The 23,322-nt window shown below is 40.3% G+C and overlaps 2 protein-coding genes across 3 annotated transcripts in view; one reads left to right on the top strand and one right to left on the bottom strand.

Moving 5' to 3' along the window:
- The window catches only part of XRN2 (5'-3' exoribonuclease 2), a 74,080-nt gene extending 58,752 nt beyond the window's left edge, over positions 1-15,328 (top strand). For both annotated transcript variants that reach the window (XR_011494524.1, XM_014855695.3), the window contains exons 28-30: positions 7,170-7,233; positions 11,973-12,111; positions 14,786-15,328. Coding sequence is in view for 1 of the 2 variants with exons in the window: in XM_014855695.3 (XP_014711181.1) it covers positions 7,170-7,233; positions 11,973-12,111; positions 14,786-14,851 (269 nt within the window). In the remaining variant the exon portion in view is untranslated. The remainder of the gene's footprint in view (positions 1-7,169; positions 7,234-11,972; positions 12,112-14,785) is intronic.
- A 6,234-nt stretch (positions 15,329-21,562) lies between these two features.
- Positions 21,563-23,114, bottom strand: NKX2-4 (NK2 homeobox 4). The gene is made up of 2 exons (XM_044748769.2): positions 22,562-23,114; positions 21,563-22,264 (listed from the first exon to the last, which is right to left on the bottom strand). Exons 1-2 carry the CDS (start codon positions 23,001-23,003, stop codon positions 21,654-21,656), a joined length of 1,053 nt encoding a protein of 350 aa, XP_044604704.2. The 5' UTR covers positions 23,004-23,114; the 3' UTR covers positions 21,563-21,653.
- Between the last annotated feature and the right edge of the window lie 208 nt (positions 23,115-23,322).

Here is a 23,322-nt window from a genome sequence, read left to right as displayed (position 1 = left end):
ATTGAGAAAGTTTCTTTCTATTCCTTGTTTCTGGTGGGTATTGAATTATATCACATGCTTTTCCTTCATCTGTTGAGATGGTAACGTGTTTTTTTTTTTTAATCTGTTATGTGGTGAATTACATGGATTGATTTTCAACTGTTAAACTAACCTGGCGTTACTGACATAAGCCTAATTGGGTGTGATATACTGTTCTTTTGTATGTATCACTACCTTCCACTTGTCAGTATATCGTGGGGTATGTTTTTCATCTGTGTACAAGAGAGGTTAACTTAGAACTTTCCTTTCTTCACGTATTCTGGCTTCATAAGACAAATTAGAAAGTGTTTCCTACATTTCTGTTCTCTGTAAGGGTTTACTGTAAGATTGTCGTCGTGTCTTAATCCTTAGAAGAATTCGGTGGTGAAGCCATTTGGGCCTAGCAATTTCTTCACGAGGTTTTTAATTATAGATTCAAATTCTTAAGTAGATATCTGTTCCAATTTTTTTTGTTACTTCTTGTGTTGGTTTGAGTAAGCTCTCTTTTTTTGTAGAAATGTGTCCATTTATTCTAAAATTTCAAGTTTATTTCCAGAAGTTGTTCATGATGTGCTCTTAATATCTTTTTAATGACTCTAGGGTTTTAAAATTAATTCCTGGTATTGGTAATGTGTATTATCGCTTTTTTTTTTTCTGTTTTTTTTTTTATTAGTGTTGCTAGGGCTTATTTAATTTTATTGGTTACGTTTTTTGTTTTTTTTTCTTTTTCATTGAACTAACTTTTAGCTTTGTTGATTCCCTCCCCCCCATCATGTTTGTTTTCTGTTTAATTGATTTCTGCTTTTGTCTTAATTATTCCCTTGTAGTTTCTTTGGGATTAAATTGCTATTCTTTTTCTAATTTTTTGAGATGGAGACTTAGGTAATATATTTGTAGCCTTTCTTACCTAATATATGCATCTGAGTGCTGTAAAAATTTCCCTCTGTCACTTCAGCTTTATTTCATATAGTCATTTTGTTTTGTGTCATATATTCATTATCCTTCAGTTCATAATATTTTCTGATTTCTATTTTGATTTATTATATACTCATGGATTATTTAGAAGTATACTGCTAGATTTCTTTCTTAACTGTAGGCTAAATTTCTACAAATGGTATTGCTGGGTGAAAAGGTATGCTGAATTTCTAGACTTTTGGTTGCTATCACCACATTAACCTCCAGATAAGAGTATACCAGTACTTACACCAGATCAGAGTATACACTTCCTGTAGCAGCAGATGAGAATTTCTAATATCCCAATTCCCACCAATACCAGGTGCTACCATTTTTTAAAAGTTCTTGCTAATTTGATAAGCAAGGAATAATGTATCTTTGTTTTAAGATAGGACTTTTTAAATTGCTTTGATCATATTTTTACTAATCATTTTTTCTTTCATAAATTGCTTGTTCTTGCCCCTTGCTGATTTCTTAATTTGTGAGTCTTTCTCTTTATATGTGAGAACGTTTTAAGCTCTTTCAAGCTGTAGAGTGCACAGTTAGATCTCCTTTCTAGATTCACAACTCTGTTGGTTGTAGAAAAGACTTGGTGGTGGTTCTGCTTAGAGATGATGAAGGTCTGAACTGATCTATGACAGTGAATTCAAAGTGGAGGAGGTAGGAGAGGAAGAACTGAAGGGCTGGATAATTGAATATGCTTAGGGAGGGAGAGAACATTCAAGATGAGGTTCATGTGTGCACTGTGGGCACCTGGGTTATAATGAGGCCTTTGACAGAATTTGGAAACCCAGGAGGATGAAGGAATATGGAAGAATATGATGAGTCTGGTTTTTATGGAGGTTGAAGTGCCTGAAGACATTGAAGTCATCTACTGGTAGCTAGTAATATGGGTCTGATACTTGCTCAAGAAAGGGTTGGAGAGAGAAAATTGGGAATCATCTGCATATAAACCAGAAATGTAAAAGTTCAAGAAGAATTAGATAGGTGAATGAATTTTCATTGCCCTTGGTTATGAGAGAATCTAGAAAAGCTTGGGGTTGTGAGGTTGGACTTCCTTGAAGTCATTTCACAAATGATTCCCTGATAGCAACGAGATGTGTTGGATAAATAATTGGCCTAATCTAGAATGGTCACTGCGGGATAGTAGATTGGTCACAGTTGTACGATAAGCCCAGACAAATGCTGCTAACTATCAAGAAAAGAAATCCCACATTCTGTGGTGTTTTCCCCAATACTCTTTACCCATAGTTCAACATAAGATTTGGTTCTTGTTTTCTTTTAGTTTACTATTGTTAAGACTTTTCTGGGATATTTATTTTGTGTTCTCTTGTGACCTTTAGATTTCATATTTATGCAGCTAGAACTAATCCCTGCCTATCTGTCAATCAGAGTCTCCATCCGTCCATATCTATCTATATCCTGTTCTAATTTTTACCTGATCCCTTATATTTATATTTTCTTTTGAATCCTAAATCCTTTATTTTGAGATTTTATTCATTTGTTTATTTTTATTGAGGTAACATTGCTTTATAACATATAAATTTTGGGTGTATCCTTAGTATATTTTGACTTCTGTATAGACTACATAATGCTTACCACCAAAAGTCTAGTTTTCATCCATCACTATACAAATATACCCCTTTACCTTTTTCCCTCCCCTCACTCCTTTTTCCCCCTCTGTTAACTACCAATCTGTTCTCTGCATCTATGTGTTTATTTGTTGTTTTTAAATTTTCCACATGAGTGAAATCACATGGTGTTCTCCATCTGACTTATTTAGCTTAGCATAATACCCTCAAGGTCCATCTCTGTCTTTGCAAATGGCAAAATTTCATCTTTTTTTATGGCTGAGCAGTATTTCATTGGAATACTAAATCTTGTAGGGTAGTATTACCATTTTAGAAAGGGCAGTCATTTCAGATGTTTTAACCAAGACCTTGTTTTCCCCATGAATCCATGTTTGTCAGGATGCTTAATACCAAAGTGCATGTGTTTAAGTATGTTTATTTTGCCTTCTGGTCTTAATTAGATCTGTGGAATAATGTTAATTATAAACTTTGGAAATGTTGAAGGTAGTTTTTTTATCCCTAATGCTGCCTTCTTGAAACCCTAAGCTTCTGAGCTTCCTGACTGAGGAGGTGGTTTTCCTCTGGTCCTCCTGAAATAAAATAGCATGAAGAGTCATCGCAACCAACAGCACAAGTGCACGCGAAACTTGGAGTAGCAGAGCGTAATGGAGGGTAGTTAAGAGAACAGAGCCCCTGGCTTTCACTCTGCCCCTTAATAGCCTGTGACCTCGGGCAGGTTTTTGTCAGTACTCCCATTTCCTCATTTCTAAAACGGTACAGAGTACCCATCTCACAGAATATCCACAATAAGTGAGTTTAAGTTAAGTGAAACAGTGCCTAGCACATTAGTAAGTGCCGTGAAAGTATTAAATGATAAAAAGATCACCTTTCCTTTTTGTAGAATTTTGAACTTAAAAATTTGGTCAGAAATGTTTGTTTTAGTAAAATTGAGATCTAACTGTTTAATCTTTAAAAAAAATTTTAAGATTATACTTATTTTCTTCATGTGGTACAAAATTACACTCTAGAAGGGCCATTTGGTCAAACTGCCAACTCTCTGTCAATCGTCTCCTAGGTGTTTCTTACTGTTGGTCTTCGATGTGTCAGCTTTTGGCTGATGAGTCATTGTTTGGGTACTGATAACTTGTTGGAGTCAGTGCAGCCCTGAGTACTCAGTGTCAATAAAGCATTTCGTGTCTGCAGCCCAGAGAACCTCATAGGTCACTTCTCTTCATTTTAGTTGGTAAACTTGTCAATCAGCTGCATTTGAAAAGAGATTTTTGATTAGTGCAATCAGTAAACATGGACTCTTTTCTGTGATTGCCGTGCTGATTAGGTAAATTGTCACTTGAGGAGCTGTTGGTGAAGCCTTGGTTTATGTGGCCTTAGAGCTCTAGGAAAGGGATGAGTTTTTAAAGACCCAAGGAAAAAATTAACTGTCATTTTCCCTCCTCTCGCCTGTACCTTTCTGAAGTGCAATTCACTATCTCGGGATTTTTTTTCTCCCTCTCAAATGGATCTTCTGTTAGAGCCATACAAATGAATGATAAGTTTGTTTTACCTTCTACTTCATTACTTATCAGTCAGGAAATATTTCTGTTTTATGAATACTTAAGGGCTTATATATATTGTTCAGAGCCACATGAAGAGGTTTGTTTGAAAGTAGCCTTGAAGTTTTTTTCTTGAGCCTTCTTATTTTTGTTTTTTGTATTGAAAGCAAGAGATGTTTTAATAATTGTGTGACAACTTTTATGTCTTAGAAAATTTGCTTAGGTTTTAACAAAAAACTCTAGATTTTGCATGTGCTGGCATTGATTTATGTGAAAAAAAATTGCTCTGGAGGTAAGAAATAGTAAAAGCAAAATAGAGCAGGAAGCACCTGATGTACTGAAAGTGATGGAATAGGACTTTTTCCTTTTTCTGGGTTCTTAATGGGTGTATTGGCAAGACTATGGAGAAGGGTTCCCCCTCCACAAAAAGCATTTATGCTTAGTGAACTTTACGTTAATTCTGCTTAGAAATATTGATGTGCTTAATCTAACATGCAGTATATTTGAATCTAGTGAGTATGTATTCCTGATGGTGATGACTTTTCAAACTCCCCTTGTACTGTTTCTAGGAGAAAATATACAAGGTTTTTTTTCTGCCTTTATTTTTCATAAAATATTAGGATAAGCATTTCTGAAGACTTTTCTTTTTTTTTTTTAAAGATTTTATTTTTCGTTTTTCTCCCCAAAGCTCCCCGGTACATAGTTGTATATATTTTTTTTAGTTGTGAGTCCTTCTAGTTGTGGTATGTGGGATGCTGACTCAGCATTGCTTGATGAGCGGTGCCATGTCTGCACCCAGGATTCGAACTGGCAAAACCCAGGACTGCCGAAGTGGAGCGCATGAACTTAACCGCTCAGCCATGGGGCCGGCCCCTTGAAGACTTTTCTTATTGTAGATGTGTCTTTTTATTTTCTTCATTCAATTTTAAATTATTAGGGATCCTATGTGGAAGCCTCTGTAAGTACGATGGAGAGTATGTAGTCTGTGATGATAGCATATATAAAGAGATACTGTGGAACCAGATTCACGGAATTCAGTTTTAATGGTAAAAAGGGACGTGTTTCCAGGATAACCACAGTGATTCTGGGACATGTAAAGTACAGAACTAGACAGGGGTCCAAATGAAATTCACTGTATTTCTTTTGACTTTTGTTATATTAGCTAATTTTGTGTATGTGAGACACTAAAATAAAACACTTTGGGAACATTTTAACCAGTTCTCAGTAAACTAATTTTTATATAATATCTGAATAGACCAGTGGACTTCAAGTTTAACAAAGTAATGATCAGAAAAAGTGGCCCAAATGTTGATTTTACTTTCAGTAGAGTGCCTTCTCATAAATGTGATCATTGAAAATCTTTTATGTGTTGAGATAAGTATATCTTAAACATTTTTCCATAGAAACTAACCACACAGATGAACTGATTGCTGTTTTTGTAAGAGTTTCTGGGTTTACCTCTTCTGATTATGCTTTTCTGATAGTGAGTAGTGTGTAGTAGTGATTCAGAAGTTAGTCTCGGCCTACACTAGGGATCCTTCTTGCCCTCTTTTCTGTGGATTGTGCGGCACTTAGCTTCCTGAGTTTGCATTTAGGTTTTGAATATCTAATGACCACGGTGAAACCTCCTCAGCATTGTTCCTCAGTTTGACTACTACTAGTTAAGTTTAAGAGAGAAAAAAGGCACTTAGTTCAGATTGTCTAGAGGTGCCACCCTTCTTTAAATGCAAAATGAGATTCTGTGTGAAAGTAGTGGTAGTGAAGGCTTCCTTGTTCCTTTCCGAGAGAAGCATCTTGTGGGTCTGGCTGCTGGAAACCCCTGGTGCTAACCATGGACTCAGGGGCAGTGAGCTATCGCCACTCCTCACAGCTGCTCCCCTAGAGGGTAGCTTGTCCCTTTTGGAAACTTTCTTCAGTCTGCCGTTGTCAGCCGTGTTGAGGTGGGAGGAAGCCTGGAGCAGAAGTAGCCAGTTTGATGCTGGAATCATTGTAAGCAGCCAGATACTTTACTTGTTCCATATTTTCCTGCGTACAGGATTTTTAAAGCACAGTTCTACTTTTCTTTCTTTTAAGTCAAGCTGGATTGCATTTTTTTGGTTCCTAACCAGAGATAAGCTTTCATTTCTTCTTTCCTTTAAGAAAGTAATTTTGAAAAGCATGTTTCTAGTTTGTGTTTCCATTAAAATGTGAGCCTGAATACATTATGGTAAGCCTTGTTGTCCTTGGGTCTCCGGAGTCTGGAGGAGGTTACTGTCCTCACACAGTAAACTCATTAGACAACTCCTGGAACTAGCTGTTTTAATTAGGTCACATGCAGACCCTGCTGAAGGGTGGCCAAGGTGACTGTAAGACTGGAGACCGGAGTGATGGTTAGTTCATAGTGACCTGCTGAGCTACTGAGCACCCTGGCTGACCTGTGTTGTAGGGTGTTCCTTTCATCCCGTTTATGTGGAGGAGCAGCAGCCTTTTGTTTCTTATTAGATGTTGCTAGTTCAGCTTTGTATTAGGGGAAGAATTTTGACTGGTGGAAAACAATAGAAAAGTGGTGGTTCCTTCATTTCCATGTCTTCCTGGCCTGTGTTGGAGAGATTGTGTACTCTCTACTTTATGTTATAATAGCTGGGTAAGTCAGGATTCCTTTCCAGTTTGCATGTTTACGGGGGAAATTTCAGAATTTTTATTAAAGTTATTATTAGTTCAGTTTGTGTTCATGGAAAAACCCTAAATCCCTTCCTTTTGTACAGCATTTAAAATACAAATGTGAAAAGAATATATATCTTTACGTACACATGCACACATATATAGTGAGTGAGAGAAATGTGTAAGTTTAATGACCAAGGTTTCTAAAACTGTTTCGTTATCAAAGGAAAAATAATAAAAAACCCAAAAAATTTACCCACCCTGTTGGTTTCGTATCTTTTTACATTTTCAGTGTGTGTAATTATGCTAGTTTATTTGGTTTAAATTCTATCTCAGATTTGTTTTCAAGAATTTTTAATTATAAAATATGTAGGTAGCTTAATATGTGATTACTTTAAAAAATCTTCCGTTTAACCCTTCCCTATTTATTTTCCAGACATGAGGCCCCAGGATTCCTGGCGAGGGCCTCCTCCCCTTTTCCAGCAGCAGAGATTTGACAGGTAACATTAAAGCAAAGATGACTTAAATCTTTTCCCCATCAACATTTTGAGGTTTGGGCTTTCTCCATGGTTTGAAATATACTTTCTTGCCTCTAAATGGTTTGTTTTGTGCCTGTCCTCTAGGAAAATAGATAGTTAACACATTGAAGTAAAAGACTCATGTTTATATACTTTTCTACTTTTCTTGGTTCTTGGCCTGTATTTTACTGAAGCTTTTGAGCTGAAAAATGCAACACAGAGAGCTTAAAATTGTATTAGGTTTTGGTCAGGCTAAACAAATTTCTTTTTGGAAGGGTTGTGCAGCTTAATGAGGCATAACTAATGGTGTTCCACTTTTATCACTGCTGTGCCGGCAGTGCAGCATTAGTACAGACCAACCATTGATTCTGGCTACAAACCTCTTGAAGTCCTAATCAGCTTCTTTGGTACAACTTTTTCAGGGCTGACAAGCCTATTGTAGGGCAGTGTCACTGTAGGTCAGTAGTTATTAGTTGCCACTGAAAACAGTTTCTTTAACTACTTAAGACTGAACTGAATTAAACGCAGAAGGGACTCAGAAGAGGATTATGGGATCTGCAGTCTAATAAGTACCACGGACTAGGAAGAATGTGACATGGTTTAATAACAAGGGATGTTTGACATGTGTTCTTTCATTGATGAGTTGTGTGCTCCTAAGTCAGGTGGTTTCTACATGACAAGACAGCTAGGCATGTTATGAATAATTCTATTAACATCTGTAGAATAATTTTTTAAAGGGCAGCTTTAAAATCTATCATTTCATGCTGGTTTTGTCAGCATCAGTAAATGCTAAAACAAATTAAGCCCCATCATAGTAAGGCTTCCTTCTTTGCCTTCCCAGTTCACTCTGTTTTGTTCCCCTTTCTTCTACTGATTTAGCAGTCTGATCTCTTCACATCTAAAACGCATCGTGTTATTATGAACAGGGTTATAAATGCTGTTCCCCTTTTAAGAAAACTCTTTCTGTAGAGACTCCAAAACTTCATTATTTTCTTCAAGAACAATTGTTTATTAATAGTCAACTACTTAGTGCAAACTACATTTTAAATTTAAGATGACTACTCATGCTTATATTTATGTTTTGTTTTCAGTATAAGTGCTCAGAGCACAATGTATGTACTACGTCAACATCCTTAGAGTAGCATCATTTTCAGACAAATGAGTAAGGGGTAAATTTTTTCTAAATTACATATTATCATGAGAACTATCTCATTTTAAATAATTGTCTTTCTGCATTAGATTTGTTGAGTTTAAGACTTGGTTTCCCAACTTTGTTACTTTCTTCTTCCCCATATTATTAATAATCACTAATATTTATCATCTGCTTATGAAGTGTTAGCACTGTGCTAACGTGCTTTTAGAAATAGACTTTGTTTATTCCTCCTAGCAACCCTTTGAAGTTGATGATGATGTTTTTACAGATGAGGAAACTGAGGCATACAGATCCAGTAGCTTACCTAAGGTCTCTCTCATGTCTTCACTACGAAACTTTTCACTCTAACAGAACTCATCAGAGTACTTTGAGCATAGTATTACAGTAAAGCCATACGGACTTCAAAGGGAGGATTCCACTTCTGAGGCATTCTTTCTTCAGTCCCAGCAGCTTTCTTTCCCTGTACACAGTAAAAGTTAGCTACTAAGATCATCACCATTGTCCTGATATCCATCATTTTTTTGTTCTTCTGCCCTAGCCAAGTACCAGTATTGTCCTGACTGGCTTTGTGAACCCAACAGATTAAGGACAGGTTTTCGGGGGACATTTTTGGTTTAGTTTTGGTGAGAAACTTAAAATCATGCCTTAAAGCAAAAGTTAAATATGAGCATAATAGAATTCTCTCTTATGTCTTAAATTGTGGTCATTTAAGAAATATACCATTTATTCATAAAGAAAACAAAGTTTGAATTTTCTACCCTAAACTTCTCCATTCGCCTATAGCAGATACAGTATATCATCATTTCTATAGCACCTGTCAGTCTGACCATTCTGACCTTAGAAGACATAGAGGAGAAAATATAAACTCAGTCACTTTGGCTTTGCTGAGATGTCACAGCTCGTAAGTAGTAGAATTCTTATCAGAACCAGGCTTTACTGATCCTTAGTTCAATTCTTTTCCACAACACTACTTTGAGGGTTTGGTTGAGAACCCTGTTAGAAAAGAACATTTTGAATGTACCTTTTTTCCTAAACTACACTGTTTCTTGAATTATTTTCTACTTTGAGGTATTTACAGTCCGTGTATTTATTTCGTTTAAAAATACAACAGGAACACACCCTCCTTGTCTCCCACACACAGACCGCCTGGTGTTAGTAGTGCTGATATTAAGCGGAGATGTCCAGCATTGGAGTTCTCTTCATTACTGCATTCTGCCCCACTGTGTGTATTCTTCTTGCCAGTGGACATGTCTTCTCTTTTCTGGCCAAATCCAAGGCAGCCATTTAGTTTTAACCAAATCCAAGGCAGCCATTTAGTTTTAACTTCTGAGTGTTAAGCTCAGTCGTGCCACTTCTTTAAAAACTCTGATTTGCCATATGTGTAAGTTAAAAATATCCAAATTGATAGAAGTAACTTGACATTACCAGCTGTTTTCCAAAACAGTAATTCAGAAACGTCTTTGTTGCCGTCCGCGATGCTAATGCTTCAGTAAGTTGTCCCAGTCATTAGCTGCTAATTTTAAACAGTTAAAATGTGTCAACCTCGACCTTCCATTCCAGATGTAAAATGTATTTTCCAAAGAAAATTTCGGTTTGTAAGTATTTGCAAATTAATATAATTAGTATAGAAATATGATAAACTTGTGGGAAATAAAAGACCTTTCTGCCTGTAAAAAGCAAAACAGGGTAGAACATGCCTTTCTTATTTTGTTTTTTCTGCTTAATTGTAATTATTTTTATAAAAATTATCTTTGTCAAAAACATCTTAAATAATCATTTCAAACAAAAAGGAGAACTTTGTGTTTTTAAACTGTAGCTGTGTTCCTAACCTATTTTTAAAACATAAAGTAATATAAAATTTATAATGTGTATTATCCATACCAGCAGATTTTCTGAAACTCAGTTGAGTGAGTTTTATCATTGTAAAACTGAAAAGAAAACTTGATCACAGTTAATACCGTATGTGAGTTGCGTTTTTGGCGTGTGTTTTGCGTCAATGGCCCAGTTTTGATGAGCCTCCTTGGTCACAGCACAAACCCCAACCCCTCACTCCTGCAGAGACCAGAAGAGACCATTCCTGTCTCTGTGCACAGACCTGTTCTTGCCAAACAGATGAAGCACTCTTGCTAAAATGTATTTGTATTAGTAAGAAACCTGAAAAATAATTAAAAGCCCTGAATATATGCATATTGTTTCTAAGATACAGATTTATTTTTTATTTTATTTTGGTTCACTTACAGCAAATTATGTTATTAGAGCTTTGGTTTCACTGCTGTGAAGAACAGCATTGGCCTCTCTAGAGTTCTTCAGAGAGCTGTTCTTTGAGTCATCACACAAAAATAATCATCTCTGGTGTTTAAAAAAAAAAGAAAAAGGCAAGCTCCAAGTGAAGGGAGGAGAGTAGGGGGTCGAGAGGATGGATTCAGGCCTGAATAGCTGTAAGAATGCATTACTCAATGAGCACAACTTCAGGCTTTTTTCCCTAAGACGTAGGAAGTGAAATTTCTCTGCTGATACGGTTACAGCTAATACTAGCTAGTCAGTGCTTTAGCAAATTTAAAGTTTTGTTGTAATTCTTCCTAACATCTCTAATGGCCCCAAACCTTCTAACGTTAAAATATACTGGAGAATTTTGCTTCTGTTTCTTTGTAGTGACTGTTCTATAAAATGGAAGTTGAGGAAAATGCCTCAAGGAGAAAGTTGTGTCTTAAATGATATTGCCTTTAAAAGGTCTATCTTTGCTACATTAAGTTTATGTGACAATTTTAAATTGTTATGATTTAATACATCATACCTGTTGCTTTATATCTACAAAGTTAAAATAGGCACTTGGAGACAATTAAAACATTTCTTTTGACTAACAATCTGGGCCAGCAAACTGGGTTTTCATAGCTGTCGAATCTGTGTTCCCATGTAAACGGTGCACCAAATGCCAGTCAGCCCGTGCCAATTAGTGCTCACGTTGCTAGGTCACCGTGGTCAATTGAAAGCTGCAGCAATAGAACTTGAAAAGGTTTCCTCCCGATCAGACCTTCTGACATATTGAGCAGAATAATAGCTGGGAAAAAACAACCAAGTCCCCTACCCTAGATTCAAAATGCTCAGCAGTAAGAATTCATTTGCAACCTGCAATTAACTAGAAAGAATGAACTCCAAGAATGAGTCTGGACATTTTTTTAAAATAAAGCCTCATTCTCCGTCTTGTACATGTTTACTCTTTGGATAGCATCTTAAATGTACCACCTTGGTGATCTTGGGTTCAAATCTTTAAGTGACCAAAAAAGAAATTTCACAATTGAAATTGAACAAAATATATTTTAAGTCAGATCTTTCTGATTCAGTTGAGTTTTAATGCCCTTTTTAATAAATGCTGATACTTCATGAAACATATTAGACTACACTAGGTATGAGGGACATAGAGGCCACTCTGATACTGTATATCCCATATGACAAATCTGGGCAAATTGGATTGTCCTAAAATTTGGAGATGATACAGGCCAGTTTTATTTTAGACTTTTGGCTATATAACAGGCTTGGCTTCTAATGCAAACATGATGCTTTTCCACAGAGGCGTTGGGGCTGAACCTCTGCTGCCATGGAACCGGATGCTCCAAACCCAAAATGCAGCCTTCCAGCCAAACCAGTACCAGATGCTAGCCGGACCCGGCGGGTATCCACCGAGACGTGATGATCGTGGAGGGAGACAGGTGATACAAAGTGGACTGTGGGATGAAAAGCATACTGCTTACTTTGTACTTAGCCATGCCTCTTGGGACTGCTATTTTCTTAAAAACATTTCTGGATAAGATATTGATAGAATAGCTCAGCTGAACTTGGGTCCCTCATTAAAAATGTATATAGGGTGAGTGTCTGCCTCCCTCAATAGCTCCTGTCTTGAAGATGCTGAAGAATTTCCAACCCAAAAGCCTTTTTAATCATATCAGTCAGTGATATTTAGCCCAAATATAGTTGGCCACCTAAATACATTTTTTATCCTTTAAGGGTAGTGCTCTTTGTCTTAGTAGAAACTAAATCTCATAATAATTTTCTAGAAACTGGAAGTAAGAATCTGTCTTTTCAGTTATCTTTTTTTGTGTGTGAGGAAGATTGGCCCTGAGCTAACATCTGTGCCATTCTTCTTCTATTTTGTATGTGGGATTCTGCCACAGCATGGCTTGGTGAGTGGTGTGTAGGTCTGTGCCTGGGATCTGAACCCAGGAACCCCTGGCCGCCGAAGCAGAGTGCGTGAACTTAAGCACACCACCACCAGGCCAGCCCCTCAGTTGTTATCTTAGAAGTCTCCTGTCTTGATTAATCTGATATCATTTCTCATGGACAGAAATCTCTCCTTCATAATTTTCCACGTTTGTCTACTAAATTTAATAGCTAATAGCTACATTGAATAAGTATGATGATTCCTAGACAGGCTTAGTAGATGTAAGCTTCATTTCCTGCTCTTTATAGCATTCAGTTTTAGCAATATTTAAGACAGAAGTCTATTTGCCTCAGTCTATTTGTCCCCCAGCCGTTTGACACCCTGGCCAGTATTTACATGCTCTTTAATCAAATCTTTGCTCAAGAGCAGGATGGACATGCTACCGTTTATAGTGCATGTGGTATTTGTGGAATACGGCACCTGCGGTGATGTGCAGTGGTTTGTAAATTGCTTACCTGGTGTTGCCTACAGGCCTTCTGCAGTGCCTCGAATATTAATTTTCTAACTCAGCTTCTTGCCATTTGTCCCTATGTGTAAGACCTGTCTTTTGACAACTAAGAAAAGTCTTTTTTTACCCTTTTTTTGGTGTATTCTTACAAGTTTCTGTTCACTTTACAAGAAAATAATCATCTTAATTGTCTTTTGAGAGAATTTTATTACAATTCATTAAAATCGGTTCATATAATTTTACTTTGAATGCTGTCAGCCCAAGACCTCTAAAAATCCTATCAGTATATTGATATGCTACTAGAGTCAAGATGATACTAGACAATCTAATAATGAGTATTTTGAAATGAAGGCATATTTATAACTAGAAGAAACTTTGAAGAATGTGTAGTCCTATCACCTCATTTTCTAAGTCAGAAATGGAAACCCTAAAATGCCTGGAATTTTAGGGACTGGGTGCCCTGTACATCATTTTTCCTGCCTCCTTCAGAGATCTTCCCTTTAAAGGAACTGTCCGCTGTTAGACTGGTAACAGTAAATTCTAAATTTACTGTTGGTAAATTTATAATTCTCTTAGGACCTTATAGAAATGCATTTTTTTCCTTGGTCTCTTTTCCACTGAGACACTTTTTATTAAATCACAATTTTTAAAGCACTATAAAGTTGTAGAAGTTTATTATTAAAAACAATATAATTGGGGCCAGCCCCGTGGCTGAGTGGTTAAGTTCATGCACTCCGCTTCGGTGGCCCAGGGTTTCGCTGGTTGGATCCTGGGCGCGGACATGGCACTGCTCATTAGGCCACGATGAGGTGGCATCCCACATGCCACAACTAGAAGGACCCACAACTAAAATATGCAACTATGTACTGGTGGGATTTGGGGAGAAAAGGCAGAAAAGAAAAAAAAAGAGAAGATTGGCAACAGTTGTTAGCTCAGGTGCCAATCTTTAAAAAAAAATATATAATTATGACTTCACGATATTTTTAGTGAAGTTTATATGACTAAACAAGGCCTTAGTCTACGTTGTGGCCTTGATGGTCTGCACATATTCATATTCTAATGTAATGCTCTGTGTGACAACGTGGGGGATGGGGTCCATTTCAGAATCCTGGAGGCCTAGAAAGGGAGTTGTGATAGAAGAGGTGTCATGTATCTTAGGTAGTACAGAAAAGTTACTTGCAAGCTACCAGGGTAGGTTATGAATATCACCAGTAATTGATTATGTACTGACTTAATGTGTTAATGCTCTACTGTTTATAGCTAAACAAAAAAAAAGTCACGAAAACAGTTCATTAGGCCTTAACTGACTTAGCACGCTCTCGGCTTGGTTAAGCAAAGTGACTTTCCTAGTGTAATATGTCTAAAAATGATGTGGGTACCTTACCAAAATGTATCTTGAGTTACTGCTTGGAGTGGTAGGGAAGATTGAGAACCACTAGTGTTTTACACAAAATGCTGAACTACAGTTCATTTGTGTGCATTTTAAGGAATTTTCTTAAGTGCTTGTTAAGGCTTGTTCGGTTAGTTTTCAGTGACAGCATGTGTGCTAGAGTTCAGCTTTGCAGCAAGCTTTGTATAAAGCTGTGGAGACCTTCCATGTGATGTATCTTTAAGACATTCAGCTTCTTCATGGTGTTTTTTCCATAGAGATGTAAAATTAATTTACTTGCAGAGGTGTTAATCCAGAATATAAACTCTTTCTTTTGCTTGTTTTCAGGGATATCCCAGAGAAGGAAGGAAATACCCTTTGCCACCACCTTCAGGAAGATACAGTTGGAATTAGGCTTTTGTAAAGCTTTCCGAAATCCTTTCATCATTCTACAATTTTATGCTATTTGTGGAAAGATTTCTTTCTCAAATAGTAGTTTTTAATAAAACTACAGTACTTTGTGTATTTCTTTTAACTGTGTATATTTCTACTGATCTGATCTCACTGTTTTATGTTGCTTTCCAAAGATGTGTGTTGCATAATACAGTGGATCTGAATTTATTATTGCTTGTAAAACACATTTGATGGAATAGGGATACTGGTTTTTCATTATGGTTAAAAATCAAACCAGCTGTGGATTTCAAAACACAGTAAATTCTAGATCATCTAAGACCCATGCTGATTTTTAATGCACAAGAATTAGGTATGAACTCTAGAGCTGGAACCCTCAGCCAACTAGAGTATATATTGTTCAGTATTTCTTTGGAAACATTTCATTAATGTACTTGTCTTATGGAAATTTCTGGACTTTAGTAAAAAAAAAAAAACAAACCCTCTGGTCTCTTGTGTTCTTATTCTTTTACAGTATTTCAGCTTTGAAAATCACAGCCAAGCATTATTTTTTTAATCAGTTTTGCAGAAAAAAATTTCTACAATTTGATGTCAAAAGAAAATCAATTAAGATGTCAATTTTAAGAGGATATGGTCGATAAGACAACCCAACCAACCCATGTATTAGTATGTCTGTCAACTACTGATTTGGCTAACAGTAAAATCTTTGTGAGAATAAATTATTTACATTTTACAAATTTCATGTAGACTTCTCCAGTTTTAAGGACTTGTTTTAAATCTTTCAGAAAAATTGAAAAGTTTAATTTGTAGTTAGTCTATGCTCCCTTAGCATATTTTATGCATTATTTCATAATAGATTTAATTTGTAGTCATTTTTTTTATTGCTACTACTCACACTATAATTCCTTAAATTTATGCTTGAAGTTCACACACAGCACTTCCAGGTGCATTTTCATTTCATCGCCACAACAAATTTGGATACACGTATCAAGAGTCTAGCTGCTTTGTTTCCATTGTTCCATTCTAGCCTAAGATTGTAAAATAAGGATTCTCTTTGAACTTCTGATTTAGGATATTTTTGCTTTAATATTCAGCTAAGGCACACTTGTTAATCTTAGTTTTATGTGGGAAAAATCCCACCTTAACTTTGAATGGGAAGGTATTTTGAAGCTATTGAGTTCATTGCTGGTGATGGGTGAATAGAGTAGGGTCCTTTATTGTTGAGACAAAGCGTTTCTCTGCTGGAAATTAACACAGCCGTTATATATTACCTTCACAATACAGTAAAGTACTGCTAATGCCTTCTGTTAAATTTTTCGAGTTTATCCAAATATTAAAATGTATAGCCACGTAAATCAAGTATTGCATGTTCCAAAGGAGCCCATATAAATGTCCTGATGTGTATAGCTCCATAGGTACCCAAAACCCACACTTGTACAGAACCTATGTTTTCTCAGATCTTTGGTTTGGTTTTGTTTTAAGCCATCATGAGTGTGTCTGTAAAATAATTCAGTTTTCCCTTGGCCTTTTCACAATTAAATGTAACTTTGAAACATCAAATGTGAAAATGAATGTTGGAAGTGTTGTTTTGAAGACATCTGATGGAAGCGTGATGACTGGATTCCTTCTAACAGGTGGTGGCCCTGAAGGACATCTGCCAGCTTGCTGGACGCTCACTTCTGGGCCTGCTCCATTCCTTCACCCCTGCTGCTTTCTCTCTCTATTCCTCCTCCATCTCTTTCCAAGTTTTCCCATGTTTGAATCTTGCAGAAAAATGCCGTGTTATTTCAACAAGTAAACGCTTTTTAGAACTTTAAAATCAAATGTCTAAAGCTATAAATATCCCCTCCATATTCGGATGTAAAAGTGAAGTCAACGGGCCAATTTTAAATAATTAACTGTACTCCATTATATTTAAGTAGGGCAGTTTTTCGGGGGCTCATAGTAAAGATGCTTAAAAATCTTAGAACCTGGAAACAGCCTGACTTTATTGTGGCGCTAAGGGCCCTTAATGAGCAGTTGTCTTCCCTGTAAAGATCAAATGAGGTATGCACGTTAAAGTACAAGGCCGTCTACAAACTACCATCAGACTGCCGTTTAGCGCTACGAAGGCAAATGAAGGGTAATGACCCATAGGTTAACTTAGTGCGATGACGCGAGACGTCGGGGCGGGCCGGATGGGGCTGGGGGTCCTGAACTCTCGCTTTCCGCGGGGCGCGCTGGGCGTCGGCCGCACCTCGACCGCGTCCGGGGCCCCTGGGAGCGGCGACTCCGCAGCCGCGCGGGACGGTGGCGGCGCCCGGGAGCCGCGGGCCCGGCGCAGCGGGGATGGACGGCCTGCTCTTCAGGGTCGAGGTCCTGGGTCCGCGGGCCCAGTTGCCCTCGGGGCGTAGTCGGGAAAGGCTCGGCCCTCGGGCCTCCGGCTCCTTGCGGCGTTCGCTGCCCCGGCGTCGGGCCGCAGACTCCGCCGCTCGCCGGCCCGGGAGCGCCGAGCTGCCCGCAGCGAGCACGGTGCGCGCGGGGAAGCTCGCTCAGTGGCTCGTGTGTCGCGGCCGCCGCCGGGCCCAAACCGGAGCGTCGTTCGTCGGTTCCCCTGGATGCGGCGCTGCAGCTTCTCAAGGGCCCAGTTTCATCAACTGCCTGCACGAATGCAAACACCGGACCTGTAAGGAAATGGAAATATTCTTCCTTCCGAAACTGCTGTTTTAAGTTCTAAGTCTGAAAGTAACTGCGTCTAGCTGTGCTTAGAAATCCGAAAGTTGGACATTCTCCGAAGAGTCAACTGAGTCTCCATTCCCAGACGGCAGAGCGGCTGGGGAGCTCCGTCCCGCTGGTCGGACGCCTCTCCCTGCCCACCCCAGAGGGTCACGAAGCCCCCGCCAGGCTATTCCTGGCGATCGAGCGCTCTACTATTTCTAACCAGGAAGAAAGTCCACACACTAACAAAATAACAAACGGCCCTTTCTCGACAGGTTTTTCCTTCACTCAGGGTAAAGTTGAACGCTGTGTTGCTTGTTTCCCGATACCGTATTTACCAAATGAGGGCCAAGAGAGAACATGCTTTAATTTTTGCGTGTGAAATAGGAATAGAGTTATTTACTACTGCAAAATAGTTTGCACAACTTAGAGTTAGGCAATATTAGTGGTTAATCTTATCAGAAGTCACCTAAAGAATTACTGAAATAAGAGGTTACATAGAATTTAAAAAAACTGAAATGAAAGGCATTTCATTCAATTGCAGGTAAACATTCTAAAGTAGAAACAAATGAAACCAAAAACCCTCTCCCAGAAGTTCCCATTACCTGTTAACTTAAAAATAATAAAATGAAAGTGATCTTGAAATCACAAAATTATCTCAATACTTACTGGAGACAGCGAGTTCCTGACCAGACATCGATGTGGTTCTCAGTCTGTGAGTCTTCTTTGGATCTTCTCCAGATCCTTATCAATTCTCACTAGCTGTAAAAGGCTATTTTTAAAATAAAATGTAGCCTAGTTCCCTGTCTCATTGAGTTTGGGCATGGCAAGTAGCTGTATTTAAAAAAAAAAAAAAAAAAAAAAACTGGACTGAAATAATTAACATACAGGATTTTATCCAGGACATGTTAGTGTTATGGTTAAACAGTTGGGCAATATCATGCTTTGAACTACATCTGAAATTTATATTGCCACCACCTAATGCATTAGTTTACGCACAAATCCATATCTAAAAATCCAATTGATGGGTCTTTATGTGATTATGGTTCACAAATTTATTCTGAAAGTCTCTCTACATCATCAGTATTCAATGCAGCTAACAAAGCCAGTCTTTGGAAGGTGCTTGCATTTAGTGAACAGGGTTGAGTCTCCGATTAGCTTTAAATTCAAAGTAAACAGCCGATAGCAGAATAGTTTGAACACAACATCTGTGTTGATAAAAGTCTGACTACTTGTTCTGACCATTAGGTTTTAGTTCTAAGCAAAGTATTAAATAGAAGACAATTGGGTTACACCCCCACCCTTCCATATACAAAACACCCTTCCCGTGTTGTTCAACACTGTACACTCTCTCACACACACAACACTTCCATTTACCTCCCAATGAAGATTACAGAAAAGTACCTGCAATCTCTGTTGTTCCTCTCTGCGACTTTGATTCTGGGTTTTGGTTTCTGTGCCTCAGTTAGAGAAGATAAGTTAGATTGTTGTAAAACCCCCAAAACATTTAGGAAAATGTCACATTTGTGGCTAGCATTTCTGAAACGGAGTTTTGCTGTGGCCTCTGGTAAACTTTGAGGGGGCTTTGTTCCACTCAGACCCTGCGCCAGTCCTCCTTCTTGGTTGTGAAGACACTTATCCTCCTCTTCAGTTAATGAGTTTCACCTAGTCTGGCAGTTTGTGTTTTGATAAAAGATCTACAAGCACTAATTGCAAAAGAAGAAAAAGCTCTTGTTTTACATTCATCAGAATGTGGAATTCTATAGTAAACACATTCTATTTTAATGTTTCAAGAATCTAACCTTATCCTAATTTCAAGATGTGCACACATAAACTCAGTACGTTTCTGTCTGTAGAATGTTAAGCCCTCTGCAACAATTACTTCTAGCTTGGATCTTTTACTACTTATAGGAATGCTGAAAGGAAAAAGATATGCCTATACCAAATACTTTCAGAAAATACTGTATAAAAAAGGCTGTTTCTTCTTAATGATCTTTTTGATAGAGTTCACTTAGTCTAAGGGAATCTTTGTTCCAAAAATAAAGTATCAAGGAAAAAACTGTCCATGAAGATTTATTTTCTTTAAGTATGTTACTCGAAGCCCTTAGTCCATAATCTATTGCTGTTTTTGTTAAGTATTGGGCTGGAAAAAAAAAAAAAAAAAAAAAGAATTGCAAACCATGTGGACTTTTGGAACATGTTTTCTAGAAGTAAAATTTCAGAATTCTGGTACTACTATCAGGGTATCAAACTGATATAAACATGCATTTTGAAATTTGGCACATCAGTAATAGTTATGCTAGCTTGGTTAACATTTTGAGTCAACTCCATTAATATGCAAGAATCCAAACTGGGAGAATTTTCTGTAGCTGCACTGTATCATGTTCATGCTATTTTTCTGCTCAAATTATTTCTTTTTATGTAAAATTTTAAAAAAATTAGTTCTCATTTCCCAAAAACACATTCACAGCCCCTTGATAAAGGCTGATCCCCTTGCTTTTCTAGTGTTTTTTCCCTCTGTGAAAGGGACTGGAGTCGTTGGGTCTTTTTAACTATATAAAATACAGTTTAGAGAAAGTACAAATTTAACTCCTAAAACACCGTCCTAAGGATTCACTTTGCACATTCAGAAAAACACCCGAACAATGAAGCAAAATAAAATGTTTCAGCCTCAAATGGTAATTCTAAAACTTCAAATGTTGAAGAGATTTAGGGTCCCTGGTAACTATCGGTTTTTGTCATTTATAAACCACGCTTTATCCATATTACGTTTTTAATTTTCATTTTGTAAGCTCACGTTCTTCAGCTTTTAGTATTTTTACTTCAATACCAGTTATTTAAATCATGAGTAAATTGAGCTGTGTTGTCATATCGTGCCAACTAGAGTAAAAACAAACCAAATCCAAACAAAACCTATACAACTTAGTGAAAAAGAAATGACCACTTGACTTTTACAAAAAAAAAGTACTTAAGGTTCTTTTAAGTTATATTTAAATATTCATTTGGAACATAGGAAATATAAATTGGCATATTAAAGAGTAAATACATTATTTGTACAAGAAAACACCAAGAAAATCGGTGTGCAACCCCTATTAAGTTCTAAATATAATGGGAAAATTATATTTTAGTTACTTCTTTACATCCTGATTACAATTCAGTAAATAATCTTATTCTTGTCCTCCTTCTTGACATGCTTTGAAATATAGATGAATTAACTGATGTCAATTTTAGCAATTTTGCTTGCTGACTCTAGTATTTTATCAAGCTATTTAAATTCAGACAGGCAAATACCTTAGAAAGAGTAAATAACATGTCTACAGAAGGATAGGGTGTATTTATTTCATCTGTTGATTTAGGGAGACCAGATACCGTATTTTTCAGTCTTTCTTATCATGAACTGCATCTTGGGGGGGGGCGGCGGAATCCTCTTTTAGGGTAATATACAAACACACATTTGCCAAATAATGATCAAAACATTTAAAAATCAGCAGTAAATTTAAAAAGCTATATGAATCCATATAAGCAGTATTTTTGATTATTTTTATTCCATTTCTGTATTACCTAAATGGCAATAATTCCTCTGCAATAATGTTGCTATGTGCATGATCCACCTTGAGCTACACTTCAACTTACTTTCAATCAAACATTAATGAAATTGCACTTAAGGGGGGGCCCTTCGAAAATCAGTCTCCCAAGACAAATTCCACTTCAAAAAAGATTCATTGTTAAAGCGGGTTGATTTTTAGAGCTACAAACACCAACAAAGTTTCCAACTTTCAAAACTCTGAGAGCTTTGGTTAGGAACGTGGTGGATGTGGACTCGGCCAGCTTTTCGCATAATTTAGGAACTTCTGGAAGGAGGAAATCACCTCCTCCAAGCCTCCCGGCGTGACATTACACGATTCAATTCTGGGGCTGTCGCCGTCCCCCCCCCCCGCCCCCCCCCCCGCCAAGAGGTTCAGAGCCTGCCCCTCTCCGTGACCCGTTGTTCGTTTTTGACGGGCCGTGTGCTAAGCAGTCCGCTTCGGCAAGTTTCCCCTATCCATTCCCGCAGTTTCTTGCAGACCCTTCGGGCCACAGGCAGGGCCCCGCCCCGGGGTGCCCGCGGTCACCACGTTCTGCCATAGAGCAGGTTGGCGCCCAGCACGCCGCCGCCGTAGTCCCCCGCGGCCGCGTCCAGGGCCGCCAGGCCGCCCGCCGGGCCCTGCAGCGCGGGCGGGCTGGGCGACAGCTCCTCGAGCTCGGGCGCGGGCGTCGCGGCGGGCGGCGGCGGGCCGGCCTGGCCGGGCGTCGGCGTGCCCGCGCCGTTCTGGCACGGCTTGCCGTCCTTGACCAGCACGGGCACCGCCACGCGGCGCGGGGACGGCGGCGGCGGCGGGCCCAGGCCGGCCTCCTGCTGCAGCTGCTGCGCCGCCTTGTCCTTGGCCTGCCGCTTCATCTTGTAGCGGTGGTTCTGGAACCAGATCTTGACCTGCGTCGGCGTCAGGTGGATCATGCTGGCCAGGTGCTCGCGCTCGGGCGCCGACAGGTACTTCTGCTGCTTGAAGCGCCGCTCCAGCTCGTAGACCTGCGCCTGCGAGAAGAGCACTCGGCGCTTCCTGCGCGGTGCCACCGCCGCCGCGTGCAGCGGTGCCAGCGACTTGGCGGCGTCCGCGATGCCCGTCAGAGACCCCATGCCGGCCACGCTCACTCCCGCCGACGGCCCCATGAACCTAGAGACTGGGGAGGGGCCCAAGGGGAAAGCCGGTGAGCGCCAGGCCTGCCGGGAGCCCGTTCCCGCCGCCGCCCCGCTCTCTTCGTGCCGCGACGCCGGCGGGACCCCGGCTAGGTCCCAGCACCCCCCGCGCGCCCTGGCTCCGTCCCAGGACCCCCCGCGCGCCCCCAGCCCCGTCCCAAGACCCCCCGCGCGCCCCCGGCGGGAGCACGGGAGCCCCTGCCCCGCGCGCGCCCCGGCCGTGGCGGGAAAAGCCCGCCCCGTCCGCCTGCCCTCAGTCCCGCGCTCCTGGCCCCGCTCACTTGAGTAGCGCGGGTCCGGGTTGGCGCCGTACCAGCCGGTGGCCGCGGCGGCCGCGCCGCCCCGCATGCCGTCCGTGTAGGCGGGCAGCTCGCCCATGCCGCCCAGGCCACCGTTGCAGTAGCCGCCCATGGCGCTGTGGGAGAACTGCGAGACGCCCGGCGGCATGTGGTAGGTGGCGGCCGCCGCGGCCGCCGCCGCGGCCGCCGCGGCCGCCGCGTTGTGCCCCGCCATGGCGTGCGGAGGCTGCACGCCCGCTACCGCCGCCGCCTGCGAGGAGGGGCCGGGCGGCGGCGCGCGGTAGGCGGCCGCGGCCCCCAGGGGCGCCCCCAGGCTGGGCGGCGCGCCGTCCATGGCGCCGCCGAACTTCTTGTAGGTCTCCTCGATGGGGCTCAGGATGTCGGACACGGAGAAGGGCGTCGTGTGCTTGGGGCTCAACGACATGGCTCGGCGGGCGGCCAGGTAGGGAGCCCGGGGCGGGCGCGGCGGCCGCTCCTCGCCGCCCCCTCGGCCGCGGCGGCAGCTCCTGTGAGAGGAGGCGGCGGCGCGGCGAGCCCCCCGAGCTGCGGGATCTGGGGTTTATTTTAGGCCGGCGCCAGGTTTACGACAGACTCGGGGGGCGGAGCAACATCCGAAACGAGCAAACAATGGTCATTGACATCTTTTTCTCTCGCCCCCCGCCCCCATAATGGAGGCGAAAAAGGTAAAGGGGGCAGTTGGGTGTTTCTTGAAAAGATCACCCCCCTTTGCTTTCTCCATCCCT

Source organism: Equus asinus, chromosome 15, assembly GCF_041296235.1.
Source record: "Equus asinus isolate D_3611 breed Donkey chromosome 15, EquAss-T2T_v2, whole genome shotgun sequence".
NCBI classification, from domain to species: Eukaryota; Metazoa; Chordata; class Mammalia; order Perissodactyla; family Equidae; genus Equus; species Equus asinus.
This window is presented reverse-complemented; position numbering and strand designations above follow the sequence as displayed.

What these genes read in the sequence shown, in the direction of transcription:
- NKX2-4 (XM_044748769.2), bottom strand. Translation starts at nt 23,003, where the DNA reads ATGTCGTTGAGCCCCAAGCACACGACGCCCTTCTCCGTGTCCGACATC. An exon ending in CCCGGACCCGCGCTACTCAA is followed by an intron (nt 22,265 to 22,561) that starts GTGAGCGGGGCC and finishes GCCCCTCCCCAG; the next exon opens with TCTCTAGGTTCATGGGGCCG.